This window comes from Strongylocentrotus purpuratus, unplaced genomic scaffold (genome assembly GCF_000002235.5).
Source record: "Strongylocentrotus purpuratus isolate Spur 01 unplaced genomic scaffold, Spur_5.0 spur5_scaffold_15, whole genome shotgun sequence".
In the NCBI taxonomy this organism is placed as follows: domain Eukaryota; kingdom Metazoa; phylum Echinodermata; class Echinoidea; order Camarodonta; family Strongylocentrotidae; genus Strongylocentrotus; species Strongylocentrotus purpuratus.
This window is the reverse complement of record NW_022145600.1, coordinates 29,837,095-29,850,343: the sequence shown is the minus strand read 5'-3', so window position 1 is coordinate 29,850,343 and position 13,249 is coordinate 29,837,095. Positions and strand designations below refer to the sequence as shown.

The window sequence follows — 13,249 nt, the reverse complement described above, 5'->3', positions numbered from 1 at the left end:
AAGGTCACAGGGCTCATTATATATGCAAAAACAGCTCGTGATCACGTTATCTCAAGAACAGATTGATGGATTCCTGCCAAACTTTGGTCATGTATGTTACTTGCAGAGCCGATGAACTGATTAGATTTTGGGGTCATGAGGTCAAAGGTCACGTGGCTCATTATGTATGCAAAAATGGCTTGTGATCGCATTATCATTAGAACAGATTGATGGATTCCTGCCAAACTTAGATCATGTATGTATCTTGCAGAGCCAATGAACCGAGTAGATTCTTGGGTCATGAGGTCAAAGGTCATGGCTCATGTATGCAAAAATAGCTTGTAATCACGATATTTTGAGAACCTGTTAATGGATTACAAATGAACTTGAATTTGAAATATTTCTTCTGTTTTGGTTGGTAAAATTGCTCTATGACGGAGGCATCATTTTCGACTGCGCGCAGTCGAATTCCATCTAGTTATCATATTCTTACAGATGTATATTACATTTCATGAATTTAAAACTTGATTGATGTATTCCATGTATTTACTACAATAATTTTGCATTATTTATCTTCTGTCATTGTACAACTTACTTTTTAGCATTTAAAGAGAAATTCTGATTGATGTAAGTAACGAAGGGTAACTGTTTAGATGCTACATACTGTAGCTGTTGATTTTAATTGTTACATTCATAACCATCACAACATTGGTGTGTTTTAGCAATACCATACTATGTACGGAATAAATATTGCAGGAGATTTCCAACAATAGATGGTCGCATTTCCTTGTTTTGAAATCAACCCGTGGGGATCTTTATTTCCTTGTACGTCACTTTTTGCAATGTATGAACATTACATGACATATTACATCATCTGAACATGATTTCTATGGGGCATACAATAGGGTATTGAGATCACCCCTTGAGTTGATTTCTCGAAAGCCTTTACCATCTCCTCACAAGTACAAGCTGTCCGTGTTATGCCAACCTCCAAAATATCTGTACTTTGGACATATGTATATTTTGTATGTTTATCTTATTGTTCCGAGTCTGAGCTGAACCTCACATTTTACCATATTGGTCGGACTAGAAATCGCCCAATTTTGACAAGTTATTCATGAAAGATTTAAATACTGGGGTAACTCAACTTTTCATGGTATGAAATTTAATGATAATTTTGAAAATTAATAATATGAAAAGTGGCTTTATTTTATTTAAGCAACAATGAATTTGAATTTACCCTCTCACAATCAAATTTTGAGGATATTTTTTTTCTTCCAAAATTTAGTTTTCCTGGATTAGTGCCTGGGCATATTATGTATTCACAGATTCAGAAATCCTACCAAATCTCTTCAAAACTTGATTGCTGGACATAGACTGTTAATTTTTCCATAATCAAAAAATGAGTCATATATGGATAAAGTTTCAAGATGAAAGGTACAAGCATTTCGTTCATACATGTTAACAAAAACAACAAAAAAGACTTTAATAAAATTACTAATGGGGAGGGGGAGAGGAGTGGTTTACCTTCATCACTTATTGTAAATCTATGTTGATTATGAGAAATATGCTAGTTTTTTTAAGACTTGATAGTAGTTGGTATAAATGTTATTTATATTGATCAAATAGATTTGTTGATTTTTGTCTCGCCTGCGTAGCAAAAAGCGAGACATAGGCGCCGCTTTTCCGGTGACGGCGGCGGCGACGGCGACGGCGTCAACATCAAAAACTTAACCTAAGGTTAAGTTTTTGAATTTTTGGTATAATTTTTAAAGTATAAGTTCTTAGTCAATGAAACTTTGACTATAGGGTAATCAAGTATCCCCAATCATGTGAGTAGAATTTCAGATCACAAAGTCAAGGTCAAAGGTCATTTCAGGTCAACAGACTTGGACTATGTTGTAGCATCATCATCGAAAACTTAACCTAAGGTTAAGTTTTTGAATTTTTGATATAATTTTGAAAGTATAAGTTCTTAGTCAATGAAACTTGGACTATAGGGTTATCAAGTCTCTCCAATCATGTGAGTATTTCAGGTCACTAAGTTAAGGTCAAAGGCCATTGAAGGTCAACAAACTTAGACTTTGTTGTGGCATCAACATTAAGATTTTCAAAATGCTTCTTCTTCGTTATTTTTCAACCGATTTTGATTCTGATTGTTTCATATGATAGGGCTAGGAGGGGATTTAAAATTTCTACACAGAATCGTGAAATTCATTATCTATGCTAATTTATGCAAATTTATTCGAAATCACAAAAAAGGCTTCTTCTCCTTCATTTCTCGACCGATTTTGATTTGGTTTGCTTTATATCGTAGAGCTAACTTTGGTACACTACACTTCTATTCAGAATTTTGAAATTGTTCTCCATTAATTAATTATGGTAATTTATGCAAATTTATTCCAAAAATAACAAAAATTGCTTCTTTTCCCTCATTTCTTGACCGATTTTGCCTTATCTGGTAGAGCTAAATTTGGAACAATAAACTTCTACACAGAATTGTGAGATTTTGCTCCATTGATTATTTATGGTACTTTATGCAAATGAAATGAAATTATGTCCCTTCCAGGGCATCAAATTTCTATTTTTGACCAGTTCAAAAGTGTACCACATAAAATTTACGATATTTGTTGTTGTGAGATGCGGATGAGCGCTACGTCATTGACGTTCTGGTTTATCATATTGAATTGCGTTATGCAGGCGAGACCGCCGAGAGCGTTTCCCTTGTTTTTAAAGAATAGTTATGTTTAATTGTGAATAGAGGCGATAATGGGAGTGGATCAACCCTTCCATATTTCTAATGTCAGAGTTTTAGATATGATTATATGATATGTATTGTGTTATTATCAAATAGCAGATTTATGATGCTAGTTCTTTAATTTTAACATTACTTTTTTTGTTTTCTCATTCAGAATATTATGAATATTATGTGAATAAAATATATGTAGATAAAAAAAAGTATGAAGGGTTTATACTTGATTGTTTTAGTGTGGCCTACAGCGTACCAAGTGGCTGTCAGTAGCAAGGTAAACAGTGTGTAATCACTGCCTCAGCTATCTCCTACACCAGGGCCATGTTTCATAAAACTTGTTATCAATAACAAGTTACAATAAGTGTTATAAGCTACTGAAATTGTGACATTTGATTGGCTGAGAGCAGAGTTATCATATAGATCTGTGGCAGCAGTTATTGATTACAAGTTATATGAAACGGGGGCCCAGATGGCAGTATCTCAGTGTTTTATCCATAGTAACCCTGAACAATTGATATTTGTAGTAAATCATGTTAACATCAATTGAAAACAGTTTTTTGTTTTATCATTACCAAATATGGAGCCAGACTAATCCGTAGATCATGACAACAGTGATCTCGCTCTTATTGTTCATGTACATTTATATATACCAAGCTTTGTTTCTATGAAATATGAAAGAGGGAAAGCCAAGTATCCCCATATATCTCCATCTCTCTCTCTCTCTCTCTCTCTCTCTATCTATCTATCTATCTCTCTCTCTCTCTTTCTCTCTCCTCTCTATCTTTCTCTCCCTCTCTCTCTCTATCTATCTCTCTCTCTCTCTCTATCTCTCTCTCTCTCTCTATCTCTCTCTCTCTCTCTCTATCTCTCTCTCTCTCTCTATCTATCTCTCTCCTTTCTATCTTTCTCTCCCTCCCTCCCTCCTTCAGCCTATTTCTCTCCTACACTCACTCCTTTCTCTCATCTTTAAAGGAAAGCGTTCGGCCATCCATGGTTTTGACCACAGTGGTATGCTAATCTTCGACAATTGGTGACTGTTGGTCCAACTTCCACCTCTCAATGCGATGATATTTCATTGAGGCATTTGACATGTGACGTGCAAAGACTAGTTTAATAAGGTCATTAGTACGGACTACGGTCATCTTGGATATACGGTATCCATTCGTTTCGTTTTGGTCAGTCAGTCAGTCCCATCATCTGACAGGTTAAGACCTATGCCTACTATGATAAACTGGAGTAATTAACATTATAGCTACATAATGATGTGGCTCATATAGAGAGGGGAGAGAGAGAGAGAGAGAGATGACCATGGATATGAAATTATCATGTCCTGGTAATGTTGTATGATGTGACATGTTCGTACTCTTCCAATGTTCCTCAGTAGGCCTATTTATTACGTGAATATGATCCATGTGATGACTACACCAGATTGATGAAGTGTTGAAGGTGAGAGAGAAGTGGAGAGGGAGAGCTATGATGGCGAGAAGGGGTAGGAACCACGGTGGGAACAGAGAGAGAAAGGAAAAGAGGGGGAGGGGAGAGAGAGAGAGAATGGTGGAGGGAGGGGTAGGAACCACGGTGGGAACAGAGAGAGAAAAGGGAGAGGGAAGAGAGAAGGGGGAGGGAGGAAAAGAGGGAGAGAGATAGAGAAAGAGAGAGAGAGAGAGAGAGAGAGAGAGAGAGAGAGGGGGCATCATCATTTTGGAGCCATCACACAACTGATTCCCAATATTTAGCTAAAGTAAGAAGCATGTCATTGGATAAAGCGATAATAAACGATAAGGAAGAGGGCAGTGGATCGAGTGCATAATCCGTGTACATTGTATTTATAAAATGCAAATAAATCATAAGTAATAGGCATATTGAGAGTCCACCCCCCCCCCCCACACACACACACACACACACACGCGCGCACACGCACGCACACACACACACACACGCACACACACACACACACACAATTACTATCATGAATAGGGTCTTCGTCAGAATCTGATTTTGAAAGGACATGCCGTACGTTGCATATAAAATAACATTTAGTGTGCGTCGGGAATTTATGTTTACTGAGGAAATTATATCATGATGTTCAATTAGCAAGTGTTATTCTTATAGTGGCGGTGGTGCTAATATTATGTAATGATGCGTAGTACCCGATTTGTCTCATATTCCGCCCGAATGTTAACCCGAGACATGTAACTTTTCTCAGTGAGGGTTTATTGTTTTAAATGACGCGCGCCGATTGTAATAACATTATGACTAATCTAAATTTAATCTATTCTTTTTCACATAGTCCGAATGTTTCGGAGGTTCAAAACATCTCCTGCTGTGAGTAACCTAGTTATCATTTACGTATGATAGATGCCACGACACATTTGGTTAAGGAATGTGCATGATGTTGAAAATACAACAACAAAATGACAATTGAAATTAGGCAGATGTAAATTTAAACCATCCTGTTATCTGTTATAAATATACTTTGGCATTCATTTTGTTTTAAATTACTTCATGCGTAAAAGTCGATTTATAGTTATTTATGCTGCGTATAATTCACATTCATTTGGAAATCGTTATTCTTTTTAGTGTCTAATCGTTTTCTTTAAAAAATTGCAGGATTTGTTTGTTTTGTTTAACGTGTTCTAAGACAAACGACACATAAATATTTCAAATACTTTTACAACCATCATTAAACCTTTCATACATCAATTTAAGAAAATAAGGTCTGGCTCAATCTTTAGCCCCTTGCAATTTCAAAAAAACCTTTAGCCCTTGTAATTTCAAGCCTCGTAATGTTTTGTCAGCTGCCTGCAAAAAGGCCGTAATAGATATATACGTATCGTCAATGACAGAAACGGCCTTTTTGCGGACAGCCGACGAAATTTTGTTCTTTCTTTACTTTCTAAATTAGATATGAACTCCCAACCAACTCCCTTCACATTTCTGAATGGACTAGCTATGTTTCCAAAGCCGCCCCCGCAGCGCGTGCCGGGTTACGACTAACAAACACAGCGAGTTTACGACGTCATTCCTTAATAATATTAGGGTTGGGTCTTGTAATTCGTATCATAGCCAAGCAGCGGTGGTAAATTACCTTGTCATAGTTTTGATTTTCATAATTTGTGCCCTTCAAATACAGAGTAATAATTTGTTTCGATCTACGCTTATATATATAGCTCTTCGTTATTTCTAGCGCTGTAACCCAAGAAATGGATATGACTTGCACAGCTTTTAGAATAAAGAAATGTTGTCATAAAACTGAGAGAAGTAGGACTTAATTTTTTTATCATTATCATTATTATTAGTAGTAGTAGTTTTACTAGTATTATTATTACTAGCATTACTACTATATATATATATTACTATCATTATTATCATCATTACTATTGTTATTATTATTATCATCATCATCATCATTATTATGATGATGATGATGATGATGATGATGATGATGACGATGATGCTGATGACGATGATTACAAACAGAAAAACACTCGTTAATGCCCATAGTCATTTTTTTTTTGTGCTTCTAAATTTCGATGTCGACTCCCCAGCCTTTTTAATGATGGTGACCAATGTTAGAAGACTTTTTGCATAAACAGGTCATTGTCATTGCTATTTCAACATAATGTTGAGAGAAATATACGTCCAGCGATTTTCGGCCCATGAAAGGCGTTGTTTTTATTTGTTAACGCCTGAAAATGCTTTTCTTGCTTTGATCCCCCTAAAAAGGGGTAGAGCTACCCCTACTCTGGCTCTAAATGCCCCATCCCATGGGATACCCTTGGGAGGAACGGGGAGGGGCATACCCTCCCATCTGTCTTCATTACGTCATCATCCACCGTCCTGGTGAGAATGCTTGAAGGTTATCATATTTTTTCGCTCTCTCTCTCTCGAAATTTGTGGGGGCGGCCGTTTAGGTCTCCCGGCTAGCATAATTATGTGCCTTCCATCCCCTATTCTAAATGCCCCACCCCATGGTATACCTTCGGGAAGCACGTGGGTATACCATCCTATTAATCTTCATTCTGTCGTCATGTACCGTCGTGGATCTGTCGTGTTGTATTGGGTCATTCTCTTGATTCCCAATCCTTGGGTTGATTGTTCGAATCCCTTCCCGGCACTAACGTCCTTGGGCAAGACAAGCTGTATAATCCATATTTGCCACTCTCTATCCAGGTTTAAATCGGGGCAATTGCTGGGGTATATGTAGTAAATGCAGGAACCTACATTTGCCACTCTCCACCCAGGTGTTAAAATGGGTACCCGGTAGGATGCGAAAGCTAATGTGGTTTGATTAGCAATGGCTGGAATGCTCCCCAGGGAGTGGAGAATGTGCATACCTTGTATGCGTGTAAGCCTGAATCCGAAGACCGGGGTAATAATAATTCCGCGCATAGAAACGTAGTATTAGGCGCATTATAAATGTGAGCTATTATTATTATTAATGAAGAACAGCGTTGATGCTGATGAGGCTTCCCTGGGTAATCAAAATAATGTAGTATCATTAATGCTAGAATCTATATTTTCGCAAGATTTGAGGGGGCGCCGTCTAGGGCCCATCGATCCCCCTATCATATGTTCCCCCTGCCTTGGCTCTAAACGCCCCATCCCATGCGATGCCCCTTAGAGGGGGAGGCACACCTTCCTATCCATCCGTCATCATCCACCGACCGGATGAGAATGCTAGAAGGCTATCATATTGTTGAAATAGAGAGGACTCATCAGCCTTAAAATCAGTGGCACTCTTGACTGGATCCTCCTGTGTGTCTCCTCCTATATACCACTCAGATACCAGGACACGAAACAGGTCAGCCGTGGGCATGCCTGGTATACATGCAGTGGTGTAGCCAAATAGGCAGAAAGGGGAAGGTAATAGCCCCCTTCTCAAATAAAATAAAAATCATATGTGTACATTTACCATTCTATCATCATAATTTTAGTAAAAATATGATTTAGTCATACTTAACATGCCTAAAAAACAAATTTACATTCGAAGGAACGCTTTTCATTTTTTTTTTCTTCAAAAGTTCATATCCATTCCCTCAAATATATTGAAATCGCTAAAATTATATCGATTGTTGAATACAAGAATTTTGCATTAGCTCTTTTCATGAAATGATTGTGACAATATGGTTTATTCATGATAGACAAGGTGCATTTCTTCTCAGAACGTTATCTTTCAATCTCTATGACTCTTTAGATTGAACAATAAAGTTCTGAGAAAATATGAACTTTATCTATCAAGAACAAACCATTTTATCAAAATACCTTAATGAAAAGAGATAAGACAATTTATTACAATGTTTTGGGCAACAGTGTATAATGCATCCAGATAAGCAGCCGATGGCCATCATAATACACGAGGGACAAGTTAATACTAAGTCAACTGCTCTATCACCACACTTCCAGTGGTGGTTTGTTGGAGGCAAAACAAAAATGGATATGATCTATTGGTGTTGGTGATGACAATGCCCCTCTTATCTTCCGTTGGCCTGAGCCCTCCATTAAGATTATTCATCATCACCCTGTATCGATGATCAGTTATAGGGTATAGATGCCTCCTATGCACCAGGCGTGACTTACACTTGGATGTATGCGTTCATCACCCCTAGCTTCGGTTACATTGGAGCCCCCCCCCCTCCCCTCCCCTCCCTCTCCCGTCCCCCTCCCCCAATAAATTGAACTTGCTGCAATGTCAATAGCCTTGTCCAATGTCCATTTCACTAAATGAAATGTGCGAACATCACAATAAAGTATTACGTTATCTGTTTTTTAAAGAATATAAATCTAAAGTGTTATATCAACAGATAAAAGGATGGGGCTGTTCGGCGTGCTTTTGTTGTGCTGTATCTTTTATTTTTAAGGTGAATCTCTCCTTCCCGTCTCCCCGTCTCCCCGTCTCCTCCCCATCCCCATTACCTTTTCTCTACCCCTCCTTCTTACTGCACCAGCCTTAAATGTCCTTGCCCTAACCTAATTAATCGGGAACATGATCGGTTAGGATGGTGCGTCGAAAGGAGAATAGACGTGCATGTAGGGTAAGAAATACCAAGTATCTAGATGCGACACATGAAGTTTATCAGTATGCTTTGTTTACCTTATCCTTTATTACTTCTAAAGTTATCAAGATCTTGCTTTTTTAACTATTTATTGAAAAAAGAAAAGAAAAAAAATCGCAAAGATTTCCCAGATATCGACTCAAGGGCGATTTCATATTCCATAATCTGTCCCATAGATATCATGTTCAGATCGCGCAACATTAAGGTAACGTGCAAGGCCAGTAAAGGTTGAGTTTTGGAAAGCATTTGCGATCATGTTCAGACTGCCCTACGAAGTGGATTCAAATACGATTAAATACCATTGTGAAACGGTACTACACAGATCATCTTTTTATTTGGGTTTTGTATAACCTAACAGGTAAACGCCAGTCGCAGTATTGGAGGTCGTTGGTCAAACTAATTTTCCTAATCGGTTCACTGATAGGCTCAACTGAGAGCAAGAAAGGCGTTAGCTCACATCATTGAACACTGTGTCATCGTCCTTTCTGTTCTCAATAGACAATGGATTCCTACTTTCCAAACTGACCGTAGGATATGGTCAAGTTACGACAAGATGAAAGAAATGATCATGATGATATACGATTGATAGTTCAAGTTACCCATAAGGATGCGTTGCTCATGCTCGCGCTCTTTTTAAAAGCTATTTTTAAATTGTCTAAGTAAGTGGGTTTTACCAAGGATGGGATTCGTATGAAGACAGTCATTGGACGCATTCCAAGTTCACACACTCAATGCGTCCATGCAGTGTCGGTCAATCTTTACTCACTTTCTGTGACTGTTAAAGGAATTATTCCACTACTTTTCTAATTCTTTTAAAGATGACTGCCTTTCTCCTATCCGACTAATGAATTATTGTGCATTGGTGGAAAAACAAGTATTCAAACCAGGAGAACTTCTTTACACTACTCTTCAAGGTTACTTGATAGTAGAACATTACTATGAGCCGTAACAAAAGGGCATTTGATATGTTTTCTTTTCCTTTGTTACGTCAGAAAGAAGCATTACGTCAAGTCTGTAACGAGGAGTTGTTGAAATGTTAATACTCACGCTATTAATAGATAATAATTACGATACAATAGATAGAAGCCTTAATGTAACAAGATATTTTGGCCGACTTTAAAAAAAAAGTTGAATACCAAGACAAGACATGGCTATGTCGGTACCGATCTCGGCCTATAGTTATAGTCTTATGAGTACACCTTAATCATTTTTTTTTTTGAGCGGTAGGTCAAAATTTCCTTTGTAATGCAAAGTTATTACATACACGTTCTCTTTGCATGGTTTCATTGCACGTTGCACAGGTCTTAGCTTATTTTATCATAGCAGCTATTTAATCATTAATTTAATTGGCTTAACAGGATCAATGTATAGTCAGTATTTTTACATTACCGTGACTGGAATTCATCACCCTTTTAAACACAGGATTGCGATCTTTAGCACTTTCAAATATAAACTTTGGAGTAAGGAGTAGTGAGGGAGTAAAGTTCTGTGTATCAATATCCTATCCATGTGCGATAACACTACTCCCCGCCCCTTTACCAACCCCACCGACCACCCCTCCCCACGACCCCTCCCTCCCTCCCTCCCTCCTCGCCTTCGGGTGAGCGATAGATGATGCGGTAGACACATACATAGATCGCATACCAACTTGGACCACGTCACCCCGTATCCAGCGCTGCTACCACAGCGTGTAGCATGAGGCGAGCAGCAAGGAATGCACGTCAACGTATACCCGGCGTATGGAATACTGTATGTAAAGGATATATTCTTTTCGCGCAGACGACATAAGGGATGCACTCTTTCACTCTCTACACCATCTCGTGAAAGATTTTTGCGATTGCCGGTGTATGTCACTTAGTGGGCGGCAGCGGCCAGTGTGCCCACGGAGTTGACTTTTTATTATACTTCTTTTAAAGCTCAAGCGGAAATAATTTCTCGAGATAAACATTTCTAGTGTAATCATTCCGGTTGCACTTGAGCCCGAACATTCCTCCTAAGTCTGAGTGAAGTAGTTCGCTAGTAAACTCTGGACGGTACTTGACGCTTTACTTTCAGATAATTTCAGATCGCAACAGTGCAGCATTTTTAGCTTGGAGTCTTGTGATAGCTGACGAATGCTGGTTCTGTTCATGAGGCGATAGCTGACCAAAATAGGCCAGACACATCTCATCGTGTCGCCTTCAACACCTGTGGCAAACTGGAAGTGGACGTGTTAAGCTCGGATTTACATATTCGCTGGAGGCAAGAATACCCGGAAGTTTCTAGAAGGTTCTCGTGGTTTGCTGAGACTGAGGAGTTATACTTTGGAATGTTCAGTTGCGGATTATACTAGCCAGCAGTGTGCAAAGGTTGGCGTGGACGAGCGTGCAGTGACTTCACATCTAACCCAGACAGGAGGATTTGTTTATTTTTCATTTCGTGTTTGTGTGAAGAGCAGACGATACCCAACCGCGCGGAAACGTGACATTGACAGATATAGGCAAGTAAAATCCTGCTCGAACTATCAAACACCAGACGGTTTTCTGTTATTTGTTTGTCTTTCCATTGACTGGAAACTAAACAGCGATCATGAATATCGAAATTAGAATTCCGTTTTCGCATCCCCGGGTGGAATATAGCGTCAATTCTGGACAAGGTGGGTCAATAACTCCGACAGTGATATCTGGCGGTCCTCCACAGTTCGGTCAGCCCACAGTCGAGGTGCACAAGGTGCCGCAGCAGCAAAGTGGAGGTAACCAGGGAATGCCAACTATCACTGTTCTTTCCCCGAATGCAGAACCAACGGTTATCAAGCCAAACCAAGCGCCACCACCATACCTCCAGCAACACTCTCAGCCCGAGTCTAGCACATACGTCACAACAAGTCAATCTGGAGGACCAGGAGGACAATCTAGCGTCAAGACCACCACCACGACCAGGAAAACAACCGAGCGACGCGTTTACGAGGACCCCGGGATGTCACCGGGATCATCGATCTATTCGTCCGATCCTCCTTCACCTTCTCCGACCCTCTACCAAGGATATTACGTCACACCCGTTTCTCTGACGAGCCAGTCATCAGGGCCACCGAAGGGCCTTGGTGAACGCCAGACGAGTAAGATCGAGTACGACAGTCAACGGTTCCAGGTGACCCTTGATGTGAGTTCATACCGACCAGAGGACATTGAAGTTAAGATCAAGGATAATAAACTGACTGTTCGTGCTGAGCACCGTGAAGGGACACCAGAAGGCGGCTTCGTTCAAAGAGAGTACTACCGTCAGTACACCTTGCCTGATGACGTCGATCTGAGGTTAGTCAAAAGCTACCTGTCTGAGAAAGGCATCCTGACCCTGGAGGCTCCCAAGCTACAGTTAGCCCAGGCCAATGAGCGGACCATCCCCATCCAAGTCAGGCCACATGTAGAGGGTTCTAGCGGCAAAGGAACACCGACTGGACCCATTGTGGAAGAATTCACGAGTGATGCTGAGTCCCTCAGGAGATCATAAGCTCGGAATTGCTTGATGGACATCTTGAAGTCACTGTAATCTACTAAAGGCAGCTTTGGTATTCTGAAAATGAAATTTGATTATATTTGCGTGTGTGACCCATATTCAAATTAGTTATCTCGATAACATTTTGCTGTATTTTGAGTCTTCGTTACTCCTAAAATTGATGACAGTTATGAAATTGTTTGATATAAAATGTGTGCGAATCATATCAGAATAGAAAACGTACTTGAAATGTAATCATGACGACATTTTCGCTCATCAGGAGAAGCGATAGCACTGACAACGGATTTCCTGTACGTCTTTAAGAGTGATTTTGATTTTGATTTGTTTTATGAGCAAAAAAATAACAGTCTAAGGTAACAGGTTTCGGATCGTAATGTTAATTATTGTAGATAGAATATTGATGAATGTGTCTCATTGACGAAGCTCTAAGAATTTTTATTTGAGAAGGAAAGCAGTGTAAATATTTATGGGGGGAAATACATCTCAGACAACAATGGCTGCGTGAATGAAACTGCCTATTATCATACCTTAAGAATGTATGTATTTTGTAAAGTTGACCTCTTCTGTAAGTACACCTGTAGTTTCTTTTTCTCAAATTGATACGTTTAGACGCACGCTGAGAAATTATGTAGTTCCTAGTATGTTTGTGCTCGGTTGATTTAGAGCATATGGGGGAACGAATCAGAGCTTTCATTGTATAGAATTAGAATGCGTTTGAAGCCACTTTATTGAACAATTAAAAACAAGTTTCACCAACAGATCTGTGATTGGTAACCTGTGACTTTCCTATGGTATGTGGCAGATAATGCTCCGAAGAAAACATGACTGCTTTCAACTTTGACATTTTAGATTTCGGTCGGAGGTGTGTACAAAATATGTACATACTGGACACTGCACAATACTCATTATTACAGACAGGATTTATGTCAATTTGAAACCACTGATGGATTATTTAAGGAGATGCTGGTGT

The 13,249-nt window shown here is 39.2% G+C and overlaps 1 protein-coding gene across 1 annotated transcript; it reads left to right on the top strand.

The window, feature by feature from the left end:
• Positions 1 to 11,355: 11,355 nt before the first annotated feature.
• On the top strand, positions 11,356 to 12,631 carry LOC115924178. Its single transcript, XM_030986046.1, has one exon. The coding sequence runs from the start codon at positions 11,356 to 11,358 to the stop codon at positions 12,271 to 12,273; it is 918 nt and encodes a 305-aa protein (XP_030841906.1). The 3' UTR covers positions 12,274 to 12,631.
• Positions 12,632 to 13,249: the final 618 nt, after the last annotated feature.